Here is a 12,756-nt window from a genome sequence, read left to right on the forward strand (position 1 = left end):
ATTTATTATCAGACTAAGGCTGCAGTGGCCTGCACTGCATAAGTGCATAAAAGTCTTCTCCATTCAGCTCGGTCCATGGCTGCACGTCGGTCTGCGGAGGGTCCGCATATCGTTCTCCACTTGATCGATCCACCTTGCTCGCTGTACACCTCACCATTTTGTTCCCGTCGTATCGTTGTCGAGAGCCATTTTCACCGAATTTCTTGGCACCGAAAACATTTTGGCTACGTGCCCGGCCCATCGCAGTCTTCCGATTTTCGCGGTGTGAACGATGGATGGTTATCCCAACAGCTGATGCAACTCTTGATTCATTCGTCTCCTCCACGTACCGGCCACCCTCTGCACTCCACCATAGATGGTTCGCAGCACTTTCCTTTCGAAAACTCCCAGTGCGCGTTGGTCCTCCTCTCGTGTCCTTAGAGATCTACCGGTCTAATGAGCGTTTTGTAGATAGTCAGTTTGGTACGGCGATGAACTCTTTTCGATCGGAGCGTTTTGCCCTTTCCTAAGAAGTGAACAAATGAGGCCGTTCAACCAGCTGGCAGGCAATTCCAGTAAACATGACTTGCTAGAAATCGTGGTGATATCAGTCCTAGGGAATAGCGGCCCGGTCTGGGCCTCCGCACTCAGTGCGAACTGCAACGGACAGAAACTAGAGAGCAAGCACAAACTGATATTCTTCGAGTGATCAATGCAATCCACATTGTATTGCAAGAATCAGCATGCGAAATCGCAGGCCTGGTCGTTGAGGAAAATGTGAAGTGTTACGACACGCGGAAAACCTCAGAACCTCTATCTAGGTGGCAACGAGAGTGGAATAGCTTAAAAAGACAGGTGGACTCCTTGGTTCGACCGAAATCAATAGAACCCAGGGGGAAATGATTTTATCTCTCCTGCAGTTCATGTCAGGCAACGACAGTGACACCTGCATAGGTTCGTCAAGGCATACCTAGCCTTTCCTGCTTGTTCGGACGCGATGGCAAAGCACGTTTTGCTCGCACATAAGGTCGATAAAGTTCTTTCAAATAAGTATTTAATTGGCGTGGTTTTAATAGCAATACATGCACTAAATGGGACCCCTTCTTAGCCGTGCGGTAAGATGCGCGGCTACAAAGCAATACCATGCTGAGGGTGGCTAGGTTCGATTCCCGGTGCCAGTCTAGACAGTTTTCGGATTGGAGATTGTTTCGACTTCCCTGGACATAAAAGTATCACCGTGTTAGCCTCATGATATACAAATGCTGAAATGGTAACTTGGCTTAGAAACCTCGCAGTTAATAACTGCGGAAGGGCTGAATGAATACTAGGTTGCGAGACGACAATGTCCCAGTGGGGGATGTAATGCCAATGAAGAAGAAGACATGCATTAAATGTATGCATCGACTACTGCTGTAGATTTATTTAGATGATGAGCAGAAGAGCGCTGCTAAAGATTGTTAGTGGAATTTTAAATACATTATCAATCGCTTACTCTGCAAATACCCCAACAAACAATTTTAGCTGAAGAAGACTATTTTTGGTCATATTAGCGCTTTACTCACCTCCAATGTTTATTAAGACACCAGCTAATGGCCAATAATACTGAAAATTTTTAAGAATGTGCTTAGCATCAAGATACATGTTTCATGGGGATGTCCCCGGAAAAAAACTTCTTTAATTCATGATTTTCTGACACTCACATAATAATCTCTTATCAGTACTAGTGTTATATTAGCCCCAACTGATCTCAATGACCACTGACTAGTCTCTTTCAACCATATGATTCAGTTTATTCAACAACAGCACCTAAAGCCAGTAATTTGTTTCAAGTCTGTTTGATAGTAAAACCTTTAAACCCAGGAAATAAACAGAAAACAGTTTTATACCTTTTGAGCAGTCTTATCAGTGTAAGCGATAGAAAAACATTTGTTCGTTGCAAAAAAAAATACTTAGAACACTAAAGAATTTTAGGGACATATGAATAAGTTTGGAACGCCTAGAGTGCTGATATTGTACCTACCAAAAATTAAGGAAGCATCAATTTATTTAGATGTTTTTGCTAATAAGCGTGTACACTGCGAGGACATCAAAAAAAGATACAAGCATCATATTAAACTTATGTCAAAAATAGCTTCATCACCCTAGATGCAGTTCAATTTCAATGTGACAAACATCTTCCTCTGCAATGCTAATCATGGCATGATAATCATTACATTGCAATAATGTAATAAACGTGTCGCGTAATCCTTCAAATCGCGCGCCAACACATGGTCTTTCGCTACATTTCTAGTCGTCTGATGCTGCTGTCTGGTTTGCCGTGCGCTGCAATGTCAAGTGCAGTACCGGTTTTGCATGCCACAGACAATCGGACCCAATGCACTTGTTTTGAAGTGACGCTACCACAGAGGCAAGCCACACTACGTTCTACGTTTTACGTATCAAATCATTGCTCCCTTCGATAGTCATCTGCCTTGATTGGATACGAAGCTGCATTCTTGAGGTGCACACGATCAGTTGATTGCCGTTTAAGCTCGAACGTGACTTCATTTAGTGTGACTAAGTTTTCCCTTTTGATCGTTATTTTTCAGAATCATTTGCGGCTTGACCAGCTTCACCACCAAGCATCACATCATCCGGGCCGCGTTGGAGGCGGTTTGCTTCCAGACACGTGACATTATTGAGGCAATGAAAAAAGACTGTGGGTGAGTATAGAGACAGTTAGTCATCTAAGCGTGATGCAAATTAGCTACAGCCTCTAATCGCTTCGTATTCCCATACCCACACAGCATCAATCTGAACAAACTGCACGCGGACGGTATCATGACCAATAACACACTGCTGATGCAGCTTCAGGCCGATCTGGTTGGGATCCCAGTTTGTAAGTATATTTGGCATGGGTTCAACCCTGCCTCTAAATTAGCTTTCGATCGACATGCGGAATCACTAATCGTAATTTGGGTGTCGCGTGCGCTCTTGTCTGTTCTCGTTTTTTTTTTTTGCATAATCCTCATCAGTGAAAACGGAAGTCAGCGATCCTGCCACACTGGGTACGGCGATGGCGGCGGCACAGGCCAAGGGAATCGATCTCTACAACATGGAGTCCGACAGTCGGTAAGTTCGTTTTGACCTTGCCCTTGCTTGCCCTAATAAGTGCTTCAAATGCTGTTTCTATAACAGCTTCTAGATTGTTCTACTTCAATTTGTGTATCTCATCAAAACATTTCACGAACTAAAATAAATAATTGTGGAAGGCACTTTTCTTGGCACTTAAATTGGTTTAGAATTATTAAATGTGTGAAAGCAACTATTGATAAAGAAATTTAAAAAAAATCATTGATTGAAAAAATCTAAATATTTAATATTTTCAGTGACTATGCCCAACATATCTCCCATGAAACATTCCTGCCCACGACGACGGAAGAGGAACGGAATGCTCGGTACACCAAGTGGAAAATGGCGGTCCAGCGCAGTTTGGGTTGGGCTGTCACCAAGAAGAGTGACGCCATGACAGGTGAGATCCTATACTTTATATTTATATAGAATGCTTTCGACTAGTATTCTCTATGTCGTGAAGCAGTTATCGGCTCTTTAAGTCAACGAAAAACGGCTAAAACGAGATGGTGTTTATTCTCCGACGTTCCGGTGCGTATTTCACCATCCATTAATTCTGTCCAACCAACCCCGAAGAAGGTGAATTACACACCGAAACGTCGGAAAATAGACGCAATGGTATTGGATTAATTTAAATGTTAATTTAAAAAAATCAGCCTGATAATTCTACTTTGCGCTTGCTGCACTGCAATATATCAAAGCTTAACTTCATAAAAGAAGCTAGTCGTTACTTTTTGGTTGATGCCTTCGCAAAAGCACACTTCATGCATGGCTTCAACATAATGTATTCGGTACAGTTCCATTTTAATCAATGGAAGGATTGAAGTGGAATTTTACAAAATAAACAAAAAACGCAATTGGAAATTTGATTCATATAAGCAGATAGAACGTCTCTGATAAGAATTATAAAAATAAAGCTATAAAATTAGAATATTTCTCACTTTTATCATTTTTTTCCACCTCTTTCGCAGACGAACGCTACTCCCTGCTAGCATCGATTCCGGCCGGCCTGTTCCTGTTGAGTTCGTTCGTGATGTTAATATTTTCGCAGACCAAACGAAGCTGAGGTGGTTGACTAGCCTCAGCGGGAACTCAATCGCGTTGCAAGTTTTATTCCAACAGTGCAATATACGAGCAACCGTTGATGGACGGGGTCAGTTAGTTTTAGGGTAAGCCTAAAGTTACAAACAATCTGACAATTAAAACTCTGGGGGTGCTCAAGTTTCCAGTACGTTAGATAGGTTAGAAAGCGTATGAATGATTAGAACGAATAGCGAACCAAAAACCAAAACCGGTGTGATGCTTCCATGCAGTGAACAGTATAGATGTAGGTAGGTAATATTATGCGAGTGCACAACGCGAATGGCTCTACCCAAGTGCAACTGTCAAAAAGTACCTTTCAATAATTTTACAAAGCTGTTGGCAAGCTAGCATTTCATTCCTTGTAGGTAACAAATTGGAAATAGTTCTTAAAAAAAGACACAAATAGGAGATTGTAACAGTCAAGTACTTATACAATAACGAATTGAACATTTGCTAGGAACAAAAGGAAAAATTAGGATGTGATTTGTTTTTTACACAAACTGTTAGGGTTGATTTAATTGTTGGAATGATGATGCGTTTGATTGTGTTAGATGCAGCTTTAATCGATTAATTAATTTGTTTGTCAAATTATGGACCCTATTCCTAACATATAGAGAGTTCAATTTTATTGTTGCCATAAGCAGGTAGATTATTTTACAGTAATCAATTATATTGTGAATAGAAAGTAGTTTTACTTTTACCGAGTAGCAATCCAACGAGAAACGACGATTGTAAGACTTTTTTATACAGTACTTAATGCTACGTTACAAAAGATTTTATTATACACAATATTTTGCCGATGAGCTGCGATGTGTTTAGTTTGTATCCGAAAGTCACCCTTTTAATACTTTATAATTATGATTTCAATAAATAAATATAACCAGCGATAGAAAAAACACGAGAAGGATGTTTGTTTGAATGATTTGCACAATTCCGAGATTATTTCGATCACAGAATTGCAATTTTCAAAAATGGGGTTCGTCGCTTGAAAGTAGTTCTTCGAAGTCGTTGAAGTCACTGAAATTTTTTAAGGTAAATGAAACGGGATATGTAGATATTGACGCCATGTTTTTAGATAAATTGATCAAGGAGTAATGGTCTCACATATTTGAAAAGTTGTATGTTTCCCATATAAATACCGTCATTCCCATTGAAAACTTGAAAGCATATTAATAAAAAGGAAATAGTTAAGCTCTTATAATGGAATGTCTTCAACTGTCATAAGACTCGACATATGAAGCGACAACAGTGCCGGTTCGGCCCAAGAAAGGAAATTGAGAAGATGCAAGGAACAGTTTCTATCTCCGGAAGTGGTTATTTTTAGTAACATGATCTCGTGTACACCTCCTTTAACAAAATTTGCTCAACTTTGTATAAACTTAGAGGAGACCGGAGCTCACAATAGGGGCTTTCCTGGAAAAAGGCATTAAATTCAATATCTCATGAATCCACTGGACTAGAATCCATATTTTTACATCAAAAGATAGATTTTTCGATAAGGAATTTGATAACCTGTCGTTTGTTCACGGCACGCATCTATTTCTGGCAGTTTTAGCCAGAAAACAATGTTTTCACCCTATTTAAGGTCGATTTTTATCGTAGTTTCGATTTAATTAAGTGCGGTGTCCAGATTCCGGACGGATCCGGAATTATTCCAGATTCCGTTGGGGTACCTACGATTTGGCGTTTAGCATATTTCGACGGAAAATTATGTGGAACTCTTCTCAAACTCAAGCCCAAATCCTGGTGTTAGGTGGGACGCTAAACAGCCCTGACACGACAGCTCTCCGACGAGACAGGAGATTTGCGCAGTCCCAATAAGCCTCCTTTAAAGCAACTATTACGAACGACATAGAAGATAATACGACCCGATACAATCGGCAACGACCTAGGCGACGAATAAAGGATCACGATTGGACGCTTGGAACATGGAACTGCAAGTCGCTAGGCTTCGCAGATTGCGACAGGATAATCTACGATGAATTACATCCCCGCAACTTCGATGTCGTAGCGCTGCAGGAAATCTGCTGGACAGGACAGAAAGTATGGAAAAGCGGGCATCGAGCGGCTACCTTCTACCAAAGCTGTGGCACCACCAACGAGCTGGGAACCGGCTTCATAGTGCTGAAGATGCGCCAACGCGTGATTGGATGGCAGTCAATCAACGCAAGGATGTGCACGCTGAGGATAAAAAGCCGTTTCTTCAACTATAGCATCATCAACGTGCACTGCCCACACGAGCGCAGCTGGAGCAGACATACGATGGATGCCCACTGCGGGACGTCAAAATCGTCATCGATGACATGAACGCTCAGGTAGGAAGGGAGGAAATGTATAGACCGGTCATCGGACCGTATAGTCTGCATACCGTATCGAACGACAAAGGCCAACGATGCATAAACTGTGCAGCCTACCGAGAAAGGGTAGTCCGAAGCACTTTCTTCCCCCGCAAGAATATCCACAAGGCCACATGGAAATCACCTAATCAAGTAACGGGAAACCAAATCGACCACGTTCTAATCGACGGCAAATTCTTCTCCTACATCACAAACGAACGCACTTACCGCAGTGCGAATATTGAATCGGACCACAACCTCGTTGCAATATGTCTGCGCTCAAAACTCTCGACGGTGATCAACACGCGTCGGAGTCGTCCGCCGCGGCTAAACATTGGGCGGCTACAAGACGGTAGACTAGCCCAAGACTACGCGCAGCAGCTGGAAGTGGCACTCCCAACGGAAGAGCAGCTAGGCGCAGCATCTCTTGAAGATGGCTGGAGAGATATTCGATCCGCCATTGGAAGCACCGCAACCGCTGCACTAGGCACGGTGGCTCCGGATCAGAGAAACGACTGGTATGACGGCGAATGTGAGCAGTTAGTTGAGGAGAATAATGCAGCATGGGCGAGATTGCTGCAACACCGCACGAGGGCGAACGAGGCACGATACAAACGGGCGCGGAACAGACAAAACTCGATTTTCCGGAGGAAAAAGCCCCAGCAGGAACATCGAGACCGTGAAGAGACGGAGGAACTGTACCGCGCTAATAACGCACGAAAGTTCTATGAGAAGTTGAACCTTTCACGTAAGGGCCACGTGCCACAGCCCGATATGTGTAAGGACATAAACGGGAACCTTCTTACAAACGAGCGTCAGGTGATCCAAAGGTGGCGGCAGTACTACGAAGAGCACCTGAATGATATGACAGACAACGGTGGCGGTATGGTAATGAACCTAGGAGTACGCGCGCAGGACATGCGACTTCCGGCTCCGAATCTCCAGGAAATCCAGGAGGAGATCGGCCGGCTGAAAAACAACAAAGCCCCTGGAGTTGACCAACTACCATTAGAGCTGTTTAAACACGGTGGTGCGGCACTGGCTACAGCGCTGCACTGGGTCATTACCAAGGTTTGGGAGGATGAGGTTCTGCCGCAGGAGTTGATGGAAGGTGTCGTGTGTCCCATCTACAAAAAGGGCGATAAGCTGGATTGTAGTAACTACCGCGCAATCACATTGCTGAACGCCGTCTACAAGGTACTCTCCCAAATTTTATGCCGCCGACTAACACCAATTGCAAGAGAGTTCGTGGGGCAGTACCAGGCGGGATTTATGGGTGAACGCTCTACCACAGACCAGGTGTTCGCCATACGTCAGGTATTGCAGAAATGCCGCGAATACAACGTGCCCACACATCATCTATTCATCGACTTCAAAGCCGCATATGATACAATCGATCGGGACCAGCTATGGCAGCTAATGCACGAAAACGGATTTCCGGATAAACTGATACGGTTGATCAAGGCGACGATGGATCGGGTGATGTGCGTAGTTCGAGTTTCAGGAGCATTCTCGAGTCCCTTCGAAACGCATAGAGGGTTACGGCAAGGTGATGGTCTTTCGTGTCTGCTATTCAACATCGCTTTGGAGGGAGTAATACGAAGGGCAGGGATTGACACGAGTGGTACGATTTTCACGAAGTCCGTCCAGTTATTTGGTTTCGCCGACGACATTGATATCATGGCACGTAACTTTGAGAGGATGGAGGAAGCCTACATCAGACTGAAAAGCGAAGCTAAACGGATTGGACTAGTCATAAACACGTCGAAGACAAAGTACATGATAGGAAGAGGCTCAAGAGAGGTCAATGTGAGCCACCCACCATGAGTTTCTATCGGTGGTGACGAAATCGAGGTGGTTGAAGAATTCGTGTACTTGGGCTCACTGGTGACCGCCGATAACGATACCAGCAGAGAAATTCGGAGGCGCATAGTGGCTGGAAATCGTAAGTACTTTGGACTCCGTAAGACGCTCCGATCGAATAGAGTTCGCCGCCGTACCAAACTGACTATCTACAAAACGCTTATAAAACCGGTAATTCACTAAGGACACGAGACCTGGACGATGCTCGTGGAGGACCAACGCGCACTGGGAGTTTTCGAAAGGAAAGTGTTGCGTACCATCTATGGTGGGTTGCAGATGGCGGACGGTACGTGGAGGAGGCGAATGAACCACGAGTTGCATCAGCTGTTGGGAGAACCATCCATCGTTCACACCGCGAAAATCGGAAGACTGCGGTGGGCCGGGCACGTAGCCAGAATGTCGGACAGTAATCCGGTGAAAATGATTCTCGACAACGATCCGACGGGAACAAGAAGGCGAGGTGCACAGCGGGTAAGGTGGATCGATCAGGTGGAGAACGATTTGCGGACCCTCCGCAGACTGCGTGGTTGGCGAAGTTCAGCCATGGACCGAGTTGAATGAAGAAGACTTTTATGTACAGCACAGGCCTCTCCGGCCTTAGTCTGATAATAAACTCTTCTCAAACATTACCTTTTAACAAAGCTACACATAACACGGTTCTATTAGTGATTTTCAGAATTTCTGAAGTGTTTGTGCGTCTCTAGGATGTACCCAGATTTTTCCGGGGAAGTAGTAGGAAAAGACATTCTCATTTTTAGCCAAAAACATGTCATGCGTCTGCGCATTCTGCGCATACAAAAGACCACTCCCGGAACCTTGCGTAGTGCCCCGAGGAAACCTGTAGGAGATACCATTTCCGTTTTCGACCAAAACAGGTCATGCGATAGCGCATTCTTCACGGTTTGTCTGGCGAACCTGTGACGTTTTTGTAAGGCACATTGGTCACACTCGGAACTTTACGGGATTCCCCAGGGGAACCTGTATCAGGGAACATTTCTGTTTACAGACCAAAACGTCTCATGCGACAGCTCATTCTTCACGGTTTCCCGCGAAGAAACTTCTAATAAGCCAGTAAAGTACGATCAACCTGCCCCTCATGGGAGCGGATATTCAGTTTGTAGACGAAAATGTGTCATGCGACTCCTCTCTATTCATGATTTTTTACGAACAAACTTTTAGTGATTCTGTAAAGTAACAAAGACCTCATTGGCCACTTCTGATACATCAAGGAGCTCCCCAGGGGAACTTGTAGGAGGGAAAGTTTATGTATGCTGGTTGAAGCATGTAATGGGATAGCTCATTGTTCGTGATTCTTCACGAATAAACTTCTTATAAGTCGGTGAAGCACTCCAGCAGACCAAAAAGTGTCGCTTATTCTTCACGGTTTCTTACGAATAAACTTCTGGCGTTTTTGTAAAGGGCGAAAGACCTCATTGACTTTTTCCGAAATTGCACGGAGTACCCCTGAAGAACTTATATGGGAAGCTTTTTCGTCATTTTCGTCACCAATAGTCTTTTGATAAGTCAAGGACAATTGACCTTACATGGACAGGTGTGCGCCACCGCGCTACACAATCTCCGCCAAGATTTTTACGCCGTCGCCGACATTTTTGCATCGTTTAAATTCTTAAAATCTAAATTGAAGAAGTTCGCAGAGTTTCACGTGGCAATTCTGAAGTACTCGCGGAATTTCTCGATGAAATTCTGAAATGCTTTCCGTAAAAACTAAGAAGCACTTTCAGTGAAAAATTTCCCGCCGAAATCCTAAGAATTTATTTCAATATTTTTGTTGGAAATATTTTTGTTGGACTCCCGAGTTAATTTCCTTGAAAGTTCGATGAATTTTTCGTGGAAATTATGAAGAATTTTAGTGCACATTGCGAAGAATTTCCCGAATAATTAACCAAGAAAGTTTAAAAAAAATATTCGTGCACATTCCACACAACTTCTTGTGAAAACTCCGAAGAAATTCCTTTAGATTTCCCTACTCCTTAGGATTTCCGTTGATATCCAAAGAATATCTCGTTGAAATCAAACGGCAGAAAGCCAAAGCCGAAAACCACAAGGCCGATAATTGTTCTGAACGGCATTTTCGGTCAAATGACATATTAGGGCAAACAACTTTGAGTCAGTTAGGCCGTATGTCTCTTTTTCGACTGTTTGTTAGTTTCGACCAAATAACATTTTCGGCCAAACCATTTTCGACATAATAACCGTTTCGGCCAAACGTTCATTTCAGCCAAATTGTATTCGGCTAGTGACTTTCAGATTAACGTGTTATCCGGCCAAGTGACATTAGAACAAATGGCTTACGCCGAATGATTTTCGGCCAAAACGACGAGAAAGGGCCGTTTGACTGAAAGTTGTTGTAGCTATCAGGCTGATACCCCTCTGATCGAATATTTAATTTGCCCGAAAATGTCGTTCGGCCAAAAAAGTCGTTTGGCAGAACAGGTCATTTTTTTCTGAAATGATCGTTTGAGCTTGAGCTTGAGCTTGATTGACTGCTCGTAGTTGCTACTCCATTATGACCAGATCAGCTGTTCTTGCACAGGGAACCAACAGATGTTTGCTTGGGACTAGCACACATCTTCAATGTACAAGTACTGGTGATCTCATTTGTTAGGTCATACTGGCGCCTGCCACGTCAGAATGCAAGTCAATGTAGGGAAGGGGAGGAAATGATGATGCAACCACTCGCCCACTGCAAGCCGAATATACCTTTGCACTTGCCACGAGTGCATGCGGTTTTTTTAATGAATTTTTGGGTTAGGTTCGAGAGGCAAAGGTTCGCCTTGGTTAGCGAGCTGCCAATGTGATAGAAAGGAGAAGCAATTGATGTAATTTCAAATTGAATGTAGGAAACGAGCTCTATAGTTCATTTCAAATTTTAGGAGATTACTGTTAGAATACTGAAGTGGAAGGTAAAGGAATAGTAATGGAAACGTTATGGAAGTCCATTTCCAGTTCTAGCGATAGCTCTCCTGCGTATGAGGCAGAAGCAGTAGCCATATGACTACCAAGCCTGCTCTCATTTTTTTCTGAAATGATCGTTTGGCAGAAAAAACTATTTGTAACCCTCGTCCACCCTCCAGTCCAAGTCTGGTGCCAGACCAGGACTGACAAACGTTACGTCAATCCATGACTCTGAACGTGCTAGCGGAACCATCATTGACTAGCACTGCGTCGAGCTTCGCTAGCGCCTCTAGTAACGCTTGACCCCTTCGGTTGGTACAGCGGCTGCCCCACTCCACTGCCCAAGCGTTAAAATCTCCTGCTATGACGACCGGCTTACGACCCACTAGGTCAGACGATAGCCTATCTATTATCTGATTGAACTGTTCTAATGGCCACCTTGGTGGGGCATAGCAGCTACAATAGAACACACCATTGATCTTAGCTATCGCGACACCCTCAGCAGAGGAGTGTACCACCTCTTGGATCGGGTACCATCCCGTCGTGCAAATAGCCGCCATCCTAGACCCGTCCGCCACCCAATTGCCGTTATCGACAGGGACGTTGTACGGGTCGGACAGGATGGCCTTGACTCCGAGACCGACTTCCGCAATAGCTGCTGGGCAGTTGCACAGTGGTTAAGATTCAGATGTGTAACTTGCACGGCTTATTATTATTTTTCTCTCCGATGGGACCCACCCGTAACGTGGTTACAGGCCTGCTTTTTGCTGGCGCAGATAAGGCACTTTGGTGCCTTATCACATATATCGCCTTGTACCCTTCCTCACCACAACTACGACAGAGGTTGCTACGGTCTGGGCCCTTACAGCCCTGTCGTCACCCAAGACCTCTTGGGCCAGCTTCCTGTAGTCAGTCCCACTAGCCTGCGTTCCGCGTTTCAGAACCAAGATCATTTCACCGGTCTTGGTGCGTCTGACGCTTCGCACGTCCTGACCTAGCGCCGAAAGCTTTACGGCCGCCCGCATCGATTTAAGGACTTCAGCGTACTTTGCCTTATCAGTTTTCACCAACAAGGCCTCGCCTCTGTCCTTAGCTTTCTTTGCGGGTCGAGATGCGTTCGACTTCCGCTTTGCCCTACTGACCAACTGCCAGGGATTTTCGGTCCCTTGTGCCGATGGCACAGGCTGGCTGGTACCCTCTTGCGGCCCGGCGACTTGCGCCTGGTTGATGCCTTTCGCCTTTTTGGGCCGAGAAGTCACCTTTTCGGGTCGACGCCCTTCGGGCTCCTCTGCTCCACCCAGACGACGTTTGGCCTTTACAATTGCACGTCGTTTGGCTTTGCTCTGAGCGCCTTCGCCGGATTGCTGCCTGAGCCGTTTCGAGTTAGGCGCAGTCTTTTCTTCATTAGCCGTCAAGGCGAAATCAATCGCCTCTTGGGCCATGGTTGCTCCTCCAAGGAAGGAGAAGG

General features: G+C 44.7%; 1 protein-coding gene across 5 annotated transcripts in view; it reads left to right on the top strand.

Annotated features, from left to right (window-relative positions):
* The window catches only part of LOC134224692 (glycerol kinase), a 43,194-nt gene extending 38,218 nt beyond the window's left edge, over positions 1-4,976 (top strand). For all 5 annotated transcript variants that reach the window (XM_062704208.1, XM_062704211.1, XM_062704212.1 and 2 more), the window contains exons 8-12: positions 2,568-2,681; positions 2,766-2,857; positions 2,994-3,090; positions 3,348-3,490; positions 4,062-4,976. In XM_062704208.1, coding sequence (XP_062560192.1) covers positions 2,568-2,681; positions 2,766-2,857; positions 2,994-3,090; positions 3,348-3,490; positions 4,062-4,156 — 541 coding nt within the window. In that variant the 3' untranslated portion in view covers positions 4,157-4,976. The remainder of the gene's footprint in view (positions 1-2,567; positions 2,682-2,765; positions 2,858-2,993; positions 3,091-3,347; positions 3,491-4,061) is intronic.
* Positions 4,977-12,756: the final 7,780 nt, after the last annotated feature.

This window comes from Armigeres subalbatus, chromosome 3 (genome assembly GCF_024139115.2).
Source record: "Armigeres subalbatus isolate Guangzhou_Male chromosome 3, GZ_Asu_2, whole genome shotgun sequence".
Classification (NCBI taxonomy): Eukaryota; Metazoa; Arthropoda; class Insecta; order Diptera; family Culicidae; genus Armigeres; species Armigeres subalbatus.